Below are 21,708 nucleotides of genomic sequence, written 5' to 3'. Positions count from 1 at the left end.
TGCGCAGTGTGCTTGTCTAGGCTCTTGAATCTGAGGATAACATTTGCCCATGATTACCAGGTTTTTGAAACGTCAGTGACCTCTGAACAACAGTTCTTTTCAGAACTATATCCGCCTGAACGATCACACTAAACATCATACTGTTACTCCTGGGTTAAAATCATGTATTACAGTGTTGTTGAAATTAATTTATGGAAAAGAAATTGAAAGATAATACTCTAAAATCTTCGAAATTCAATCCCCTTAAAATGACTGATGGACTCTGTTAATAAAATTATCAGGTTCAGTTCACTATGAAAGTTAATCTTAACAGTCTGTTCAAGTTTACAATTAACCCTTAAGTCAATCGTACCTATCTCAAAATTTCTACGAACTGTGAAAGCATACCAGTGAATCTAAATTCTGTCCCCTCCCTTTTTTTTCTACGGCTAGAAGTAATTCTTCCTTATATCTGATCAAGGCACATCCGAGGCAGCTGATTTTAACAGCTTTACAAAACTTGATAACTGGGCGGCAATTGAAGATGAAACACTGATTTCAAATGTTCTGTAATAGACGTATCGTCATCAGGTTCTGTAATGAAAATATTCTGCACTTTGTAAGTATTTTTAAAGGACTTTAATAAATGTTTTACCCTTAAGAATTAACCACTGCTTAAGCTTTTAACTATGCATATTTTGTGAGAGTAATGTGACATATCAGTGGCAATTGGCAGTCACTGCCTATGAAAACTGTCTTTGAAAAATGAGAGGATACAGGTTCCCTTCATCTCTTAGCTTCCGTGTGAAAGTAAAAAATACTCCGCGTGTATTTATATAACAACTATCGGGGCATTTAACTTTTCCGAAATGTTGGGCGAGGAATTTTAAAAATCTGCAATAAAAACTGGGTCTGCTCCACCAAAAAAACTGTTACATAAAATGCATATTTGCAAATTGGTGTTTATTTCATTTTTTCATACTACCCGGAACTTAATTAAATGTTTGTTTTATTATAAATGCTATTTTCAATTGCAGATGGAAATTGAAATATTTACCTAAAGTCAGGATTCCTCGACAGGGTTCTAAAACGCTCTAATGCTAGCCATCTGAACCAGGTCGATGCGATAGTTCGCATAGTTTCTCCATACGGAAATTCTGGATTCTTTATTGAATACTGACAGATCAATGATGTTTGCTTCATATATATAGGTCTATAAAGGCTTTTCTTCCCTCTGTGATTTTTTCTTTCTTTACCCCGGGCCCCTCCCCCAGATCAGCCACTGGTGTAAATGGAGAATCTCAGTCTGATAGGTTCTAAAGATCCAGGTTCTTATAGGCGGGTTTTTACTCTATACTAAATTATACGTAAACCTTAAAAGACGCAAAATGTGCAGCGATAAAGTCGATTTCGATGAAGCTTCGCTTCCGACTAGTGATTCAGTTAGCTATTACTCTTGAGAAACACATGAGGTGGATAAGCCAGATCATTAGTGTTGAGATACATTGTCTTTTTTGATGGATCTGTACACTTATAACAGAAACTATTATACTTTTCCCACCATTCGACTCCAAGACATCCCTCTTTACACATCTCTTTACATTCATCTGCTGTTTTCCCTTTGCCAATCTTGACTCGTCCTGCACCTGTACACCATTGAGGCGTGTAATGAAGCCATTTGACCAAACGGTTTGGAGCTAAAATGATACAAACATAATTATGACAGAATGTCAACATGTATAGATTCAATGCTCTGTATTTGATTACTGCAAGTCATCCCTGTGGAGCAGTTACAGAACAAACTATCGAAATTGTTACTGGGACTCTCGTTATAGTTTAAAAGGGCTCAGTCACGGTATTTTGAGTTATTTTGGCCACATACAAAATTACCTTTAAATGGTAGGAAACCTGAAAATAACAGTTTAATAAGATAGAAAAATCCCAGAGATAATGATAAACCATAAAGGAACAAGGATGGAGAAGATTAACATGGATTACAAACGACGAATTTGGAAAATCGAGGCTAAACTTTTCAATATGCGCAAACCGTTACTGAGCTCCTTTAATGTTAACTATGTCAAATATTGCTCCATTTTTGTACCCAAACTAGACAATTTTGAGTTGACACAACTATTGCTGCTGGTTGACCTACCTCCCTCTTTTGTCAACCCAGAGAGAGAGTTTTGACAATCGACATTTAAAAGTAATATATTACAAATCTCTATTATCATTCTAACGTACCAAATACAATAACGTACGAACTGATACTAAGCCGCAGAACTTTGCTTCACAAAGCTTAATCATTAGTCATTAATCTTTGATTTTACTATTATTGCATTATTATTACAATCATTGTTACTATCATTTATGGATCTTTCACTCAGAATATCTCGTTTCAACCATTTCAAACATTTAGTTTATGTACCATTTTGTATGTATGTTTATGTACTATTTTGTATGTATGTTTATGTACTATTTTGTATGTATGTTTATGTACTATTTTGTATGTATGTTTATGTACCATTTTGTATGTATGTTTATGTACTATTTTGTATGTATGTTTATGTACTATTTTGTATGTATGTTTATGTACTATTTTGTATGTATGTTTATGTACTATTTTGTATGTATGTTTATGTACCATTTTGTATGTATGTTTATGTACCATTTTGTATGTATGTTTATGTACCATTTTGTATGTATGTTTATGTACCATTTTGTATGTATGTTTATGTACTATTTTGTATGTATGTTTATGTACTATTTTGTATGTATGTTTATGTACTATTTTGTATGTATGTTTATGTACTATTTTGTATGTATGTTTATGTACCATTTTGTATGTATGTTTATGTACCATTTTGTATGTATGTTTATGTACCATTTTGTATGTATGTTTATGTACCATTTTGTATGTATGTTTATGTACCATTTTGTATGTATGTTTATGTACCATTTTGTATGTATGTTTATGTACCATTTTGTATGTATGTTTATGTACCATTTTGTATGTATGTTTATGTACTATTTTGTATGTATGTTTATGTACCAATTTGTATGCATGTTTATGTACCATTTTGTTTTGTCTTAATTGTACGATACTTACGTGTTGGGTCCTTTTCCTCTTGTGGAAATCTAATCATTTCGCCGGCAACCTGAGATGTGAAGTGATGAAAAAGAACTAATCGTTTCTCTCTCGGAAAAAACAGAAGCGACAAGGAAAACAAATATGCGAAAATAGTCAGGTGCTGGACTGAAAACCTTCCAGTCTGCAAAGCGACGCGTGTGATTTTCAGGAATGGATAATACTCTTCACAGATTGAAATACCTAAAACGAACTTGGCTTGTTTTGTCGCTTTCATGTTAATTAAGTAAAGCGCTAGATGAACATTCAGTTATAAAGATACAAGATGTGTAAAGATTTTGGACTAAGACCTTTATGGAATCCATAATTTTTAGAAAAGCAGAAATTTAACTCAAAAGAAAAAAAATTGGAAAAAAAAAATAGCCTCGAACTATAAGTTATCATAGAAATGCTAAGTTTTCAAACCCGCGTCGCCTAAAAAGTATTTGATAGACTGGGCTCAAATTTCTTGGAACAAGTTAGTCCATTCACGCCCTTTGAACATCCAGTGCTTATATGTTTTTACCTTCATCAGAACCTGAAGCGCTTATGCTAATGAGACAAATATTGCAAACAAAGATTCCTGCTTAAAGCAAACATAACTAATAACCGCGTTAGAATTAAAGCTTGAAAATGGACAAAGTTAACAATTCGCGACAATTCATTTGCAGGTGATCAAACATGAACTGACTTCCTGTCAATTTATTGGCTGCCATGCGTGCAGAAAAAAAAAATCGTAAATCACCGTCTACACATTTGATCATATCCTGGGAAACAGTCCATTATTAAAACCATTTATCGCAGATTTGAATAACGTCTCAGTCAACCTTAAACCAAAGGTATCAGTATGGTTGCCGATAGAATTGCTATTTGATTTGATAAACACAATCGGATCACTTCACGGATAATTTTTTTATGAGGACTGCACTTCAGAGGTTACAATTATCTTACGTAAAGGCACAGACGACTTTGAAAAATTTACAGTTAAGTCATCTTTCAAATGAAAACCAAAAAAAGTACCACACAACCCACCACAGGTGATTAGAAATGTCATGGTTTGATTAAAAAATATAAACCGAAAACGATGACCTGCATGTGCTGGAAGACTGATATTGTAAATAACAATCATCATTTGTAGGAGAACACCTGATATTTAAGCACTATTACTAAGATGCCGAAATAAGAAATACACCTTGGAAATAATAAAGTAAATGAGCTAAAGATGAGTTTGTTCAAAAATATTAAACACTTTTTCGTTCATTTTCCTAATATGGAACACGCAAATAAAGCCAGTATATTGGTAATTATCTAGAGTAAAGCAGTTTGTCAGAAAGACGTTCTATTGATATCAGCTCGGTGTGGTACTAAAATGACTCCGCTAGATAGATATAAATCGCCTCCTGACGGCTTAAGTAAATGTTCGGTAACCTAATAAGTTCTTGAAAGACCTACACTGAAGATCTATCAGCCGACAGAATTATCAACAAGAATAGATAACCCTCTTGCCCTTTCAGAAACTTAAGGATGTTTTTGAAACAGCAATTCAACTGTGTTTCAACCTTATTTGAATAATCTATTTGAAACTTAATAAATCATACCAAGCCCCTTTCAAAACGAACTCCGATAAGTAATAATTACTAAAAAAAATGAATGCATGACATTATATTTAGTTTCTTAGCGTGTTCAAAATTTCAAGCGGATATCCAGCCTTTGTAGTTTTAAATTCGCTTCAGCGTATTCGTACATTGTACACACAGGTACATATCTCCGTGAAGCTTTATAACTCTTTTTTTATTTAGTGTGTAACTTAAGAGTTCTGAGATATAGTTTATAATCAGCAAGCTCAGTCAATGACATAGATTTCAATTTAAAGAAGCGTGAAAAATCCCTACCTTTGTAATCAAATGGTATCCTCTTGCGGTCGTCATGGCTGCTTCAGGCGAGATTTGCTCTTTAAAAAGCTCACATTTGTTTTCTCTAGAGTTATAGTTTGCCGTGTTACAGTTCGATTCAACGCCACACGCCCGTGCACACGACATGACATCTTTCACATTTGTGCTCCTCTTAAAGGTACTTCCTGTGTTCAGGGCTCGATTTTCATAAACGGAAAAGTAGGAACTCATGCTCTCAGATCGAATGTTCCCAAACAGTAGCATAAACAAAAATAAAAGTACGATGTCATTCATTGCCAGCCAGTCCGCAAGATAACTGTTTGGCTCCTGGAAATGTGTAAAAATGTAACGACAGCGTCCTACACAGAGAATTATCTCAATTTCTCCAAAAAATGGAATTGGCTGAACACAAAAAAGATGATTAGAGATAGTGTTGACGGACAAGACAGGTGTTTGTTATTACTTAGCGGCGATACATTAGCACAACTCAAACAACAGAGTTTGAGACAAAATGGCGCACTTCATGTACGTGCAAAAAAGTAGAAGAAATATAAAATGAGGGTCTTCAACGTTAAACGAGCAAAACATTTAGACGTGAGGCGTAAAAATTGGAAAATTTTAATCGTTAGCTGTAAAAAAATATTAACCGCAAAAAGAATTTAGCCTTGAAAGCGAGGCCTCAAATCTCTTGTCAAGACTTTTTTTGTGTGTAATATTAGTCTATAATTCTTATGATAATACCTTTTCCATCCCGGAATGGTCAAAAGACCTTAAAATATGTTTTACAGTTTTCAAAATAACTTTTTAACTTTTAATTAATGGAATCTTAATTTTTATAACAATGGTAGTTAATTTGTAGGATTTCTGTCAACCGTAAAAAAGCTAAAATATTAACCGTTAGCCGTAAAAGCTACCACCCCATTGAGGTACGTCCTCAGAAATGAGATAGAAAAATAACATTTACGAAATCTTATAAAATTTTGGAAAATCGATTCGCTTTGTGATGACTACTAATCAATTAACTGATTGACTTAAATGAGATTATTTTCAGAGTCCCAGCGTTGTAGGAACTCCCAGTACCTGCTGAAGTTTACTTTAGTGTCAGCGTGTTTTAAAATATTCCCTTCGTGTATATTCATTTACCATAATTAACACCTTCATACACCTTTGTGAACACACAAACACCTTCATTTTCCTTTATACATCTTACCTGACTGCGGAGCAACCATGCATACTTCTTCTGGTTTTGATTGCTCAGTATGAAATTGATCCGCAGGGTCCTTCAAAAAACCTTCATGGCTTATAATTTCGTCTAGAAAGTTTGTGACTCTGCCGGAGTGCCAAAGACAAGGTCATGGAAAAAATAGAAATACAAACCAGAAACCTTTTTTGTAATTACTTTTATTTTCTAAGACATTTCGCTGACAATATGATACAATTACTAACTTACTACAACTAATTTACAATATATTACATACGATGAAATACTACAATACATTACTTGCAAAGTTATAATACACACGTACAATAAACTACTAACATTACATACAGTAATCTAATTACTGTATACATGCATTACTCGGGGTCACTGTACATTACCTGCACCATGCTACTTACAGTACAATGCTAAGAATAAGCTAAGTATTACAAGAAACTAATTACAATATTATTCTTTCACCTCACTACATCAGATTGAAAGTACCATTTAGGGATTTAACAATACGGTCGATTAGTCAGAACATACGAGAAGCTGCTAAAAAAACATATAAAGATATATTGTTTATTTACTTATTTGCATTTTTTGTTGTTGTCATTATTCCACCACCACTTTTTTATCTGGCAAATTGGAATTAAATTCTGTAAATCATTTTAATCTGAGCAATAAAACCCTAAACCGTAGGTAGGAAATTTTGACACTTTTTAGAGTAAATGTAATATTTGCCAAATAACAAGATATGGTTTATGAAAGTAAAATTGTCTTTTATACCAGCTTCCTAAAAATTATGTCCGGCTTCTTCAATGTTTCAATATAAATACGTAGTCTGTAAGCCAGCATAAGACATGTTTAAAGAATGCAGAGGATTTCTTACAGGAAAAGAATAAATGCTAAATGGATCATTTGCATGTTATTTGCATAATGTGATTGCCCACTACAGTGGAAATATTATCACGAGTTAAAAAGGATGAGGAGCAATGCCAAGGAGCATTTCAGGCCAGTAACTGTACTGTTATGGGTGAATAAAGTGTTTGATATTATTGGGTAACCAAGTAACATCAAAATAGGATGATCGCCTCCGTAATGGCTTCACAGCTTATCAAAAGCAAAGCTGCTGTGAAACGATTTTAACCGGCCTTGTGGAAGATAAGAAATTGGCTAAGGACAATCATCTGTCAGTGGGAATATTATCAACAGACATATTGGACACAAATTAGGATATGGTAACCAGCTACCGGGAACTTCACATGGATGTATTCCTGAAAAAACGCGTGGGCTATCTACGTGACAAAAATGCACATCACTGGATCGGCAGTTTCTACACCCTCTAGGCCTGGATTTCAGAATACGGGAGTGATCAAAAACCAGCTTGAAAAAGATTAACTTAGGAATAATGTCCACATAGCGGAGTAACCCTTTACCCTTCAACATCTTAACAGGAACAATTACAAGGTAAATCGGTTGATGTTCAATCAAAAGGAGAACAACAGGCGAACAGACTGCAAAGCGGTAACAAAGAAGGGGAAGCGGTGTTTTCATCTACTCTATCCTCCACCGATAACCGTTTTCGTCTTCAGCAACAAGATAAGCCGCTTTCACCACAAGCACCATATATAGACAAAAAAATGTTTATTTGTCGGAATAAACAGTGATTGACTGAGTTTTGTCTTCAATCAAACTGATGCAACACCCCTCCAACTTGCAATTTTGATGTACTTACACCTCAGCCTGGGTATCTGTATCACCTGTATCCTGGATAGATATCGAACGGGGAAAGGAGGTTTCTGGTCTGTCCACAGACGTTTATTTTTTTGGGTACCAGTTATTTTTCTGATTCTTCAAAAAGCGCAAGCGAGGACCAATTTTTTTTTTCGTTCAATAGCCCCCCCCCCCCTCTCCCCCCTTTGCGTTCAAGCTTTTTCAAATTCCCTGCGGTTAATACTCTTGCTACGAACTCGAACGGGTCTGTGGACAGACTAGGTGGTTTCATGTCATGAGAGACAAGCCTTCTAACACTTTTAACACATCAAGAAAAGAGCATTCTTGAAGGTGATGAAAAAAGGATGCTTCACAGGGAACAGAGGAGTCGTAATTGACCGGTTACATTCACCGCACAATTGTCTATCCGTCTGTTGTTGATTCAAATCACCGTATGTGATCGAACTGTATACATTCATCGTGTTGCGCGTTTGTTAAAGCTTTCCGTACGAGGCACAGTGCCGAGAGTTACTGTAAGTTACCACGAGTGACAGCCAATAGTCATTCAGATAAATTCCCACTTACGGGATTTTTTGTTTGGAATATTCTAGTTCTCGTTCAGCAGCAGAAACGATGGCCTTTGCTGGATTCTAAGATGATGGCACTGAAGAAAATCTGCCTTACGAATAAATATATCAAAGTCAAGATGGCATAGTAGTTTTAAGTGTCATATTGAAAGATAGTCTTCAAGAAAACTTAATCTACACGCTAGCATTGGCAAAATAACGCAAAGTACACTACTTTTGCGGACACCTTATTATTACGGACACAAAGTATTTAAGCTGACGTGAGACATTAGGAACCCAAAGGTGTCCGTTGGAAGGGAGTCGACCGCATAACAGTAGGGGGCTTAAGCAAACCACGACGACGACGGCAACGAGAACGTCACCAAACAAAAGGTTTGAGGAAAACAAAAGCTGTGCAGGTGCGTTATAAATCTCTGTCCATTTCTTTACCGTCCCCTGCTAAACAAGAACGTGAAATGACCAAGTTCTGCGTAGTCTTAGGAACGCGAACGACCACGGTTAAATTTTGGTATTTCCATTTGATATTGAACGCTGTCATTGCATATTTAGCCTAAGCACGTTTTTAGAGCCATTGGCGTACTGAACAGATCTAGAAATTGCGAACGCGCCGGCGTTGTCGTTACTTAAGCTCCCTAATGTCGCAAACACAAAGAAAATCCCAAAATCTGTTAAACGATAGAACAGAATGACAAAGAGCAACCGGAATAGTGAAAAATGCACGATTTCTTTTTTTCACAATTTCTATTCCTAATCTTCTTCATAACCCTTACGTCAGATATCACGCAACGCCCAAGACACGCGACAGAACAACGAACAGAACGCCCGCCAAGGCATGTAAAGAGTCCATTATGCACATAGAAACCAGTCTCCTTCGGACAACGTTACATTTTTCATGCAACGCTTGCGTTACGCCCCATATAACTGCGTTGAATTTATCCTCAAGGTAATACTTCAAAATAGTGAGAAAGAAACTACAATTGTATACCACTTGCTCAAAATTTAAACGGTTGCATATATAGATTTCTTTTGACGGAGAGTACGTTGAACGTAATTTGTACCAGAAAGGAAATTAAAACGCTCGGGAATCCCTTACGTTTCTTCTGTAGCTGAGATGCAGGCAAAAATAGCCCAATACAGCGCAGGTTTTATTTCCACGGCTCACTCGAGTCCTGTCTATCTGGTAATCCAGCCTAAATATAGCGTGACTTCCAACTGTCTTGCGTTTCTGATTAATAATTAACTTTTTACAAAACATGTTCCATTCTATTCACCTTTGATTCCTAGATTACTTTTACGAGCCATTACGAAAAACTGGAAAACGATACGCTAGACTGTACATTTTTTTTAAAACGTTCTGTGATAAAAAGTTATGTTTTCTTTTAACATGAAATAAGTTAATGCTAGTGAACAGGAGCTGATCAGAAGCAGCTTGTACGGAGCGATGACTTGTGTTCTACGTCGTGTTACGCCATGGATCTTGTTTTGTTATCACCTGTAAAATCAACAAACTCCAAGTCAGATCCAGCGCCTACAAGTTTAACAAAGTTTACAACGTTAAAATGCTTGGTTCAACAAGTAATACTTGTCGAAACATATCAGAAATCAAGTACAAGAAATCAAGTATTCCTTTCCATTTAAAGTGGAGTTTAGATCTCGAAATTCTTCCCAGTTTGTTACTTTGCAGAGATTCCCAATTTCTACACTCAGTTCAGGGTGAGGCTAGAGTTTAACGGAAAATACGTCACGCAAATTTATGCAATTTTAGTTCGGACCAACTTAGCATAGAATGACCTGAAACTGTATTACAATAACGACTGAAAACTGAACAACCCAAGAGAATCACAGAAACGCTAAACAGTTGTACGAATAAACTTAACAGGAGAAGATAACAGACTACCTTTGCGTAACCTACAAAAGAATCAGCCCATTATAAATAAATAAATTACTTACAACCTAAAACCCCATTTACGGACATAACACACGTATTAGGTAAAAAGCAAAAATTAAAACGACTGAATACTTGAGAATTTAACGTTTGTAATTAGATCTCGATAAACTGGCTAGACTAGCACTTCATGTAGCTATCCACGGGCCAGTCTAGCCATAAAGATACAAACAGAGGAACAACAACAACAACAACAACAACAACAACAACAACAACAACAACAACAACAATTGAAGATTGAAAAATTGTGCATACGTGGTTTGAGAATCGTGTTTTTTGCCTACTCACCTTTTAGAACGCTTGACATTGTCTATAATCTTTTCTACAAAGCCGTCACTGAAGCCTGGACAGGACGTCTCTATTGATTTGAACGCCTCAGTGAGGTGCTCAACTGAACGCCCCTGGCTACTGTGACTTGTACTGAGCTGAAACAAGAAAACATTCTAAGATGACTATCGTGCCAAACTTAGATCAAGAATCAAAAGGACACAGCGTCCTGGATAAATGTTGTGTTCAATATGGCTGGGAGCGACACGAGTATAACGCCGACCCAGAGTCACACTGATTGAGTTAGACATGACGCTAGTACGACATTCGGATACGGGCCTTGGACCGACAATACAAGCTTCCTTTCTTTCCTGCCTCAGAGCCTGTTGGAAACCTGACAAAAACAAGATGATAACTAGATTTCTCTTCTTCCATTTCTTTGTACTCGGGTTTTGAGTGTTGCTCCAAGCTCACAGGTTGTGGTTTTGTGGTTAAGGCTAGTTAATTTAATTTTCCAGAGTCCCTACTACAGAAGTCTTAGTCACTGTATGCTACAGAGCCATCATGTCTCTGATGTCTTTAGTTAGAGCAGACAACTTCAGACTTGACACAAAGTGACTTCTTCCCAGTGCGGTACACGAGGAAGAAAGTGCTCAGACAGGAAAAGAATTAAGAAAGTCCAGACACTGCTCTTGACTGACTAATTATAAAATGTTAAATGTACTTACCTTGGTCAATGCTGGTAATAAAACAGTTGATAAATATTTTGATGGAGGTTTCTCTTCTTTATTTTTCACCTTTGACACCTAAATGTTAATCCAGAAATAAAAAGTTAACATCAGAAACAACCACGGTATATATCCATTTTAGGACCAAAAATTCAACAATCACTTGATGTCTTTTAAGTTTCTAAATCAACACATCACTGACCAAAACGGTACGATTATGCACTTAACTCAATGTTAGTCATGTAGATGGTAAAGATTATCTGCGAGAGAAATCATATTTATTTAGCGACGTACTTTCAAAAATTTATTTTGTTGCTGCGGCAATAAATAGGAAATCTTTTTTTAATGCTAAAAGCTCCCTTAGAAGGACAAATTTTTGTTTACAAATTGAAGGACGTCAATATATAGTGTACTCAGACATACACACCCCGCATGAGATTTTCGACTACTCAGAATTAATTTCTTTCAGGTACTGAATTGAGGTCCCTTTACGTCAGCATATCTGATTATCCAGTCTTACGATTTTAGCAAATCTCAGAGAGTCTGGACAATTTAGGTTAGGCCGTACTTCGAAGTGCACAAGCAGAGTAAAGCTAGACATGACAACAGAGCAAGACATTTTTGAACGCTACTACTAATGAGGACTTACGTCAGGAGCATCTGTGTTATTTAACTCTGCAGTGGCATTATTTTCTGCTTTGGATGTTTCACCTTCTGCAGCAAAAGGATTTATTCGTTCTGGAGGAAAAATCCACTTTGAAGTACCTACTGAGCCTACTCCATCCCTGAAATGAGGAGAAATGGATAGAAACACTGAAGACCCTTCAGCAGAGATTTCAAATACTGTACATTTGACAGAGCTATACTACGATTCGGACTGGAACAAGAGAGTTTTGATTGCTATATGAAGTGCTGAAGTAATTTGCTTTCCATGAAAACTGTCCATGGAGAGGAAACACAGCTATGATGAGATGTCAAGTAAATAAACTTGTTCATTCAGTGCTTGATTCATAACTATCACCAATTTTGCAAACTAAAGCAAATTATATGGTGTCCCTTACACCCACTAAAGGAAACAGCCACAAGACTGTTTGAATTACATGTATGGCCAAGACATTACACTGATAATCAGTCAGTGGTTCACACGTACATGCATAAAATAATATACTTTGTTTCCTGTTAAACCACTATTTAGAAACCAATGTTGTCACAGGACAAAACAAAACAAAACAAAACAAAACAAAACAAAACAAAACAAAACAAAACAAAACAAAACAAAACAAAACAAAACAAAACAAAACAAAACAAAACAAAACAAAAAACAAAACAAAACAAAACAAAATTTACATGTAAGTATTTAAAAGAACATGTAGTTAACTTACTCTTCATTTTCTTCCCCTGAACTGCTGTCATCGTCATCCCGGCACTTTAGTTTCCAGTTTTTATACCTTTCTATTAATTCTACAAGAAAGGTATTTTTCTTTGCAGTTTTAATAAATCTGTGCTTCAGAAGCTCTTTAGCTGTTGGTCTCTGTAAAAAGAGAGCACCATTATTTGTATTGGCAATTAAATATTTACCATTTATAAATCTTCTGGACTTTTTAATTTAATTTTTTTTTCCTCCAGAGCACCACTGTCCAGCAAGTATAATTTATGAATATCAGTGCTATATAAATAGAATACACACTCATGTTCTATGTTATTGCTAATTTATCACTACTAACATGCAAAAGAGAGACATGTACCTGTAGAACTGCGTCTTAATTGAATTACTAGATACAGCTAACACTGCATATAAGAACAAAAAGTGTAATCTGAATCTTCTTGCAATCTCTCATCAAGTCTTCACAAAACAAACAAATCTGTAACTTCTCAAATGATTTCAACACAAAAATTAGTGAATGTAATAAACAAAGTTTTGACATCATTGGAATGTCATTGACAAGTAAATGTGTAGCTTAGTTTTTGCATTATAAAGAGATCTACATGTACTTGCAATTATAAACGTACGGTGGCAAATACTTATTTTCTTGACAATGACATCCTGACGATGTTGAAATGTCGTTTACTACTTTCACCAATTGTTGTAATAATTTTCTGTAACAAGTAGATATGACTGTAACACTAGAAGTCCAAAGGACACACATCACATTCTTCAACTACAATTTTCTTGAAGTTTTCAAATTTAAATTTGCTATCTTGATAATATTCTTCATCAGATCATTCCAAAACAATTTTTCTACTGGTTATCACATCTCATCATCATGCCCCTTGAAAGTCTGCTACAAAAAATTCCCTTACTAAATTGTTCTAGTCCAGAGATGTTGCAACTGGCACCTGCTATTATGATCTACTCCAGGGCGACACTAACTTTTCAACTTACTAGCCTAGTGGCTAGTGATAACATAGATGTTACTAGCCAAGCATTGTGGTTGGCTACCTTATTACATGAGATTTTTGCGAGATGTTTATTTCACGATTTGGGGGTGTGCATATTTTGCGACACTTAAATTTGGTGATTTTGCAAAAAAATTTGTATTTTGAATCAATTTACCTTCGCGTTTTCGAGTAACACAAAATTTATTCCCTTGGCAATGTTACATCTTTGAATTTAGTAAACTGACTCTATCAAAGGTACAATAACGTCAAAAGTAACAAAAACACAATGGTGGTATTATATGTTAACAGTAGCATAATGTGTTATGTTCCTGACACTTACTTATTCGCGTCACTTTAATTTTGCAATTTTTTTTTAAATTGCGAAATCTGTAAAATTAATGTGTCGCGAAAATTTCAGGTAGGTCCAATAACAACAAAATTACTAGCAAGACTTGAAAGCACAACACAAGCGACTCTCTTTAATACATAATAATAGTAATTATACTGTACTTAAACTAGTTTAAAAAAGTTCCAGTTACTGAAAAGACTTTCAGGACTCTGTTTTTCTCTGAGACTTCCTTAGAAAAATATCGAAATCCCCAAGACGCCACTGTAAAACTGTCAAGACTTCTTCACAGACAGGTGCCATAGAAATGTTTCAAAAGCAAAACAACTACCTGAACAATACTGTAAACTGCCCTAAAAATGGCTGGTTTAAATGTCGAAGGAAATAAATCTTTCTCATCTAATTATTTCTGTAGTGGTAAGTTTGCAAGTATGCATACAACGACAAATCACCCAATGTATTGTTACGCTAAATGAAATACTATCCCTTTACAGTTCTGCACTATTTTGTGCATGGAAAAAATTTCATAACACAAAAGAGCATTGATGTGTGCTTTCAGAAAATGCTGTCTTGTTTGACAAATGTTTCTTTCAACAAAAGTAACATGTTCAGTTCCCCGATTACTTACCACCCAGCGAAAAGTAGACAAGCTTAAATTTGCATACATGTACATGCTGAACAGCACATACCTGGTACCATGATATGTCCACAATGAAATTCTGACCTTGTTTCCGAGGAAAGTGTAAATTTTGTGTTTGTCTTCCTTGAAGGAGACAGAAACTAGTTCAGCCAATTTCATTTTGCTGACTAGTCAAAGTGGCTAGTGGGAATAAAAAACCTCCTAGCCAAAACTAAATTTCTACTAGTCTGTGGCTAGTTGGCTACTGTTAGTGTCAAGCCCTGCTACTCACATCATTAGGATCTTTATTTAGACACATGGCCACAAACTCCTTGAAAGCTTTACTGAAATTTCCAGTTAATTCAGGGGGGTTATTCTTGGGTATTAAAAATAAAACTCTCATGGGATGGAGATCTGAATTAGGTGGTTCTCCTTTGGCCAGTTCTATAGCTGTAATTCCCAGAGACCAGATATCAGCCTGTAAAAAAAGAACAAAATTAAGTCAGCAAAAACTGTTAACATTGAAAGCAATCACTTACTGTACATGTAGTTCTACAAAATGCATGCATTCTTGGTCCGTTAACACGAAAACCTTGGTGCTAAATACCTCTAATGACAGAACTGTACTCTGTTTCTTTTTTTTCTTTTTTTGTAAAAGTAAAATTAATTATGTTTATTATATGGCTTGTGTTCATGACTGATATAAAACTAAATTTAAGTCCACTTTAAGGAAGGAAACACACCTTTGAGTCATAAGCAGATTGTTTTATCACTTCTGGAGCCATCCAGAATGGTGTTCCAACAAATGTATTTCTTTTGTTTAATGTGTCTGTCAGCTGTCCAGCAACACCAAAGTCAGCTAGCTTGACATCACCACTTTCTGACATCAACACATTTGCAGCTAAATAAACAGGCCAAACAAAAGTATAATAGGTTATGGAAATGTGGCCAGCAATACCACAGTTGCCTGACCATGCTTGCTTTCCTTGCTCTCTGATTCAGCATTAAAAATAATACTTTTATTGTTAGTCAAACAGGTGGAAAAGGCAGCCATAGCAGACTATTTATCTGCACACAAATTACGATTGGTTAATCAAAACATTTTGAACATGGTTTGTTTACTACATGTACATGAATAGTCTTCCTGCTTATCTCCACTTGTAAAAAGCCAAGTCTTCATGAAGTGTATTGGGTGGCTGGTTGAAATATTCACATGCTATGAAAAGTGTACATAATTTATGTACATGTATCTGCTTGTACACAGCATGCATAAGACAGAGAATGTGTATGACATGCAAACCATGTTCTCATATTCACCTTTGATATCCCTGTGTAACTTCTTTTCACAATGCAGATAGTCAAGGCCCTTTAAGATTTCTCGAATGATAGTTGCAATGTAGAATTCTTCAAATGCACCAGCCTTCATCTTATGTGAAACAAACCAGTAAATATGTTAATGTTGTTAACAACTGTATATCAAAATTGCAAAACGCAATAGTGCAACAATGTGCAACAATTAATTTTACCTAATAACAAGCTTAATTTAATGTGTTTATTGTACACAAATTAGATCAATTTTCAAGCATAGGTATGACATTACATGCAGCTATTTCAGACTATCTATGTGTGTAAAAATAATAATTCACAGCTACATGTATATAACATGATTAGATATACAAAACGTACTCTGAATTCATTAGTTTAAATACTGTCAAACAAGGTTTTTTGATGTCCATTGAAACTGAAACCAAGCAAGTCACTGAATAGATGCATGTACTTTCCAATGGAAAAAATGTGACCAGCCATCAAAACATAAATCCTAATGTAGCTGGCATGGTTGTGAACCTGATTAAACTCAGAGGAGCATATCCCTCCTTGCAATATAATACATGTACGAAAAGCACTAAAATGTTTGCTAACCAATTCCAGGTTCTTTTACTATATTGTTAATTAAGTACGCTTCTGGTTTGAAATTTGCCAAACCAATTTCGCTGTTTTTATCTTTTTCTGAACATTGTATAATGCCATTTAAATTTTTAAATTTTGTAATTTCCCAACCGTCACGAAACACTACATAACAATCTAAGATAATCATGCATACCAAGTCCAAGGCTGATCCTCCACCAAGGTATTCCATAATAATCCATAACTTTGTTCCCTGGTGACACACACATACACAAAATCAATATAACTAACAACCTGGACCCATGAATCCATGTTACAGGTCTTCAGGGTGCAATAAACATGATTACACTTTACAGTCTACAGCATATGGCTTATGGTAATTTCATTTGTTCTGACAGCACAGTCAAATTTTTGGAATCAAATCTCAGACATGCATGTTTCTAATAAAACTGACGGCATACTGAAGCCATTGAAAGATCACCGTAGACTGTTGGATTGATTTTTTTTGTGTGCCCAAAAATTTCAAAACTGAGTAACAGTGACACAGAGATAGTGTAGGATATCTATGGATGTAGGTGCTATGTCAATATGGAAGTTTGGTTGTCAATCAGAAACCTCGGACATCTTGCAAGTCAAGGTAAAGTCAAGGATGTGATGAGAACATTCTGTGACACTGCAAGTGATTGCAGCCCTGTGCATTTACGAGAGGGTAAACAGTATATTTCATATCATTTTTATTGAATCCTGATGTCAGAGTAGAATGTACATGCATGTAAATTCTTGTGTCACTCTCTTTCAACAGAACTACAACAGGTTGTTCCAGGAAATAGTGGTGCTTAATATCAATATAAAAATTCAGGAATTGGGTGAAAAAAAGGCAATCTTTTTTCAAAAGATATTGTGTCCTTGAATGGAAAAAACAGTCAAGACAGTTGTTTTGTAATGCAGGTATATAAATGTGAACTGTGCAAGAAATACATGTACGTGTACATGTACATACAGTAGGGACTGCCAGTTGGAACTGGGGTGCTTATAGACAAAATATCACTATTTAAAAGGGGCAGTAATTAGAACTAAGGGTGCTTATTAGATGCTTTTTGGCATAGAACTAAAATTTCAGGCATCTAGCACAAGTACAGTTGAACCTCAGGTTGCGACCACTTCTCATGAGCGGCCACCTATTCTCAGCAACCATTTTTCCAAAAAACCAAAAGTTTCTGTGTCAAATCACTATATTTGGAACCTCTTGTACATGACCACCGCTTGTAAGCGACCACGACCACTCTTACAGAATGTAGAACTAAAAGTTTGAAATTTTCTTTTGTTTTTAACCTCTCGTAAGTGACCAATTGTCAGATAATAGAGCGGAAATTAGATAATGTGACGTGACATTATCACATTCCTGGGTAGTACAAGGGATGTTAATTTCTCAATGGGCACTATTAGATTTTCCTTGAAATTGATGTTTCACATGAATAAAACATTTAAAACATGGGTTAAGTCCCCGCAGTCACCATATGCTAATGAGACAAAAGTTTGCAACCACCTCCCACAACCACTTAGGTTTCACATTTTGGGTGGTCGCTTATGGGAGGTTTAACTGTATATTCATTTAATGACACATTATGAAGTATAAGGAGGGTAACCTTGGAACAGTATTCTGAAAGTGAAAGTCAAAGCATCGCATTGATAGATTACAGTTGTAATACATTCCAATTCACCCACATATAATCTCACATCTGAAGAACGAGACTAGAAGAAACAAATTCTAGCAGTGCTGTAAATACCTTGAGATATGAGCCATGATATTTTGTAACATAAGCACTGTCACACTGGGATAGGACTGTGATTTCCTGCTGAATGTCTTCAATTTCATCCTCAGCTTCCTCTAAATCAATTATTTTAATGGCAACAACTGTATTTGTCCTATTGTCTATGCTGTTGAAAAGAAGAAAAAAGAACAAGAAAACAAAAGACATGTAAATAGACATTTGATCAGAGCAGAAATATATACATACATGTATGTTGTGGTTTTAATTTTTTTGGTTATCTGCTTTTTTTACATCATGTAATGACCATGAGACAGGAAAATGAAAACCACCTGGTTTGAAAAATTGCCAATAAAAACATATTCATGTCACAACAAACACAAAGTCCACTGGATCATAAACAGCTTGTGTTTTAACTTGCTCAGAATTCAGATCAAAGAAATTCTTAACTACATTACAGTAAGGTAAAAAAAAAAAATGCCACCAAACTACAGCAGCAACAATACCACTATTAACATAATAAACAGATCTGGGCGCAGATGGTCAAGACTGGGAAAAAAATGACTGCACAGTTAGCATAACTCACAACACAAACTTGATCCTATCACAATAATTCTCTTCAGTCATTAACATTTATAATGGAATAACTTTCTTATTCTATAGTTCAATAATTATTATTGAACTATAGAATAAGAAAGTTATTCCATTATAAATGTTAATGACTGAAGAGAACTGATCAAGCAGATTTCAATTATTGACTTTCATGGCAATCTATAGGCTATTTCCAAGTTGCTTTTTGTCTTGTGAGTCAAAATGAGCCACGCAAAACTGCTCAATTTCAAGTGAAAAGTTCCCCGCGAAGAGTTGGTTTTGAAACATTGGCAGGAGGTAACTCAAAGAGGGCTTGTTTTGTGTTTGCACTGATCCTGCTTTGCCAAGTCGCTCTGTAATTAATTACAATGTACATTAAAGAAAAAAACCCTGCACACTATTCTCTGATGAACAAGGGTAACTACACTCAGGAACATGGACAAAGCAAAATCCCCAACAAAACTACTGGCATAGCAAACATCATCATTCTACTTGGGGTAAGGTATATCATCATATCTCTGTTAGTAAATGTGCTGTGATTGGTCAATTTAGTGGGCCATATTCCACTATACGGACCACTAAAAATTAAAGCTGTTTTTGTCGCCAAAATGTTTCGTGATTTATTGCCAAGCGTTCTTAACTTTTTAGCAAGTAAAAGTTGAAAACTTTCTTTTAGTTCTGAAATTGTGTATTAAAACTGGCTAACGAATTAAGAGTCACTTAACAACAATTTCATATCGACTCATTTTGCTTTGAAGTGTGTCAGAAATTTGAAACTGTTCTGCCTGAATAGAAATCGTTCCCGAGCCTGTCAGACACACAGTGGAGATAAAATAAATATCTTACTGAGTTTGAGCACTGTACTGTAGGATATGGATCCTCATTTTCCCCCTTCAATTTAAGGCCTGTACACTTCACCCTTGGGCCATAAATTGATGGGGAAAAACTTGGTCTGTAACTTACAGTACCGCCCTCAAACTCCGTTAGTAAGAGGTCTTTATACCACTCAGGGTTGTGTAGGTGGCTTCATTGTTGGATAGGGAGTCTGATTTTGCCAACTTTCTCTCTCTTTTTTTTTTCAGAATCAGACAAATATCCCAGTACAAAAGCCAGCTATGACTGGGACGCAGATGGCAGCTTTTGCCGTTTTACAATCCTGGACTTGCCTTTCAAGTGCACATCTTACGACTACCTTTTTTATTTGGCTTGTGAGTATCATTTTAACACCAATAATTATTACCAGCGTGATTTTTCAACCCTAGCTTCCATTCTGATGTGATGTGCCCTGGTTCTAATTGTCAAGAAGAAACTAAATGTATTTTGACCAAGGGTTATGACAGTAATAGAAATTTGTAAAAGGTATAACTTGGATACCACAAGCTTACAACATCTTTGGCAAGCTGTAGAGCACATGCTTCTTTTTGTGCAGTGACATTTCACACAGTATCACCGTGTATTACCACTGTGACAATTGATGGCAATCAGATCAATGTTTTCTTTTGTTTACGGTTGGGAACCTTGGGAAACACATGAGATTTGGCTTTGACCCTGATGTAAACAATGAATCATACCATATATAACTCTACCATATCATGAAAAATAACTTGTCACATAGTCACGATGATGTTTCACCCTTTTGTAAACCTTATTTGAAGTTTGCCAGATATTAGACACGGGCAGGGACTACACATAACCTTATATAATAGAACCCAAGACGTTCACATGTAGATTGTAATAAAACGAAGATGATGCCCTTTTATAGAAATTTTCAAAACAGGTCCAGTTGTCTTATTTCAGGGATGGTGAGCCATTAAAAAGCGAAAACAGAAAATGTGAATGTGGTCAAGTAAAGACGTCATTTACATTTTGGTTAACACATTCGACTTAATAATCTTGAACCAAATTGACTAACCTCTGTGCAAACAAACAAAATTTATTGTGCAAAAAACACAAAAACCTCTTTGAGTCGCTATTAGAATTTTCCTTGTGATAAACGATCTCATTCAAAGTAAGGTCATTTCTATTTTGTCTACAAGGAAGCAAACATTCGTCACTTACCCTTTGTATACTTCACCAAAGGATCCTTTGCCGATTCGTTCCAGTTTCGAAAATAGAAGTTCTGGGTCAGCCTTCATACCCTAAATGCAATATATCAAGTCACTAATAAGATAATAACACTATTGAAGGTGTGCGAAAGGTGTGTATAGCTATATTCTAATTGACAAATTAAAATTTGTATCGGGAATTCTTCCAAAGGCTAATAGTTAATTCGAGCTTTGCAACTTTGAAGTTTAATTACTGGTGGAAAGCATACTACCTCGAGCTTTGAAAACAATCTCTTCATTAACAATGAAATAAAATCCTCACCACGTTATTTTGTGCTGCCATGAAGAAGAAGATTGCAGTTACCGGAACAATTCATGTAAAACGTCCTACGGAACGTCGGTTGACTTCGTTGGATTGTTGTACCCTCCTTCACGGCTAAATTTAAATGTGCACCAACAACGAAACTATCATAATGCTATCAAAGAGTGCTGCACACTGTGTTTCTAAATGAAAATGTAGGTTTTCCCAAGGCGTTTTACGAAGAAAACTCTGTGTAAAATCCCACTTCCCTGCAGTTCGAAGGCCGCCATTCTGCCATTATGTCGCGCTCGGCTGAG

General features: G+C 35.7%; 2 protein-coding genes across 3 annotated transcripts; both read right to left on the bottom strand.

Annotated features, from left to right (window-relative positions):
* Positions 1-907: 907 nt before the first annotated feature.
* LOC145474667 (uncharacterized) lies at positions 908-5,341 on the bottom strand. Its single transcript, XM_081455165.1, has 3 exons — positions 4,996-5,341; positions 3,086-3,134; positions 908-1,676 (listed from the first exon to the last, which is right to left on the bottom strand). Exons 1-3 carry the CDS (start codon positions 5,287-5,289, stop codon positions 1,423-1,425), a joined length of 597 nt encoding a protein of 198 aa, XP_081311291.1. The 5' UTR covers positions 5,290-5,341; the 3' UTR covers positions 908-1,422.
* A 2,795-nt stretch (positions 5,342-8,136) lies between these two features.
* On the bottom strand, positions 8,137-21,688 carry LOC145474674 (serine/threonine-protein kinase 26-like). 2 transcript variants are annotated; one of them, XM_081455174.1, is made up of 12 exons: positions 21,413-21,687; positions 21,104-21,183; positions 18,473-18,623; positions 16,882-16,938; positions 16,098-16,206; positions 15,524-15,681; positions 15,073-15,258; positions 12,819-12,967; positions 12,086-12,221; positions 11,437-11,514; positions 10,730-10,866; positions 8,137-9,988 (listed from the first exon to the last, which is right to left on the bottom strand). In XM_081455174.1, the coding sequence occupies exons 1-12, from the start codon at positions 21,431-21,433 to the stop codon at positions 9,985-9,987; spliced, it is 1,266 nt and encodes a 421-aa protein (XP_081311300.1). In that variant the 5' UTR covers positions 21,434-21,687; the 3' UTR covers positions 8,137-9,984. The 2 variants fall into 2 exon arrangements, with proteins under 2 accessions (XP_081311300.1, XP_081311302.1); XM_081455176.1 differs by lacking the exon at positions 8,137-9,988 and having other exon boundaries at positions 10,726-10,866; positions 21,413-21,688.
* Between the last annotated feature and the right edge of the window lie 20 nt (positions 21,689-21,708).

Source organism: Orbicella franksi, unplaced genomic scaffold (assembly GCF_964199315.1).
Source record: "Orbicella franksi unplaced genomic scaffold, jaOrbFran1.1 SCAFFOLD_30, whole genome shotgun sequence".
NCBI lineage: Eukaryota > Metazoa > Cnidaria > Anthozoa > Scleractinia > Merulinidae > Orbicella > Orbicella franksi.
This window is presented reverse-complemented; position numbering and strand designations above follow the sequence as displayed.

Excerpts from the sequence above, each read along its gene's own strand:
- LOC145474674 (XM_081455176.1), bottom strand. The coding sequence starts at position 21,433 with ATGGCAGCACAAAATAACGTG. Across the intron at positions 21,184-21,412 it reads TGGCAGCACAAAATAACGTG|GGTATGAAGGCTGACCCAGA; the intron begins GTGAGGATTTTA and ends TATTGCATTTAG. Across the intron at positions 18,624-21,103 it reads TTTGGTGAAGTATACAAAGG|CATAGACAATAGGACAAATA; the intron begins GTAAGTGACGAA and ends TCTTTTCAACAG.
- LOC145474667 (XM_081455165.1), bottom strand. The coding sequence starts at position 5,289 with ATGAATGACATCGTACTTTTATTTTTGTTTATGCTACTGTTTGGGAAC. Across the intron at positions 3,135-4,995 it reads GATACCATTTGATTACAAAG|GTTGCCGGCGAAATGATTAG; the intron begins GTAGGGATTTTT and ends TTCACATCTCAG. Across the intron at positions 1,677-3,085 it reads AGAGGAAAAGGACCCAACAC|CTCCAAACCGTTTGGTCAAA; the intron begins GTAAGTATCGTA and ends GTATCATTTTAG.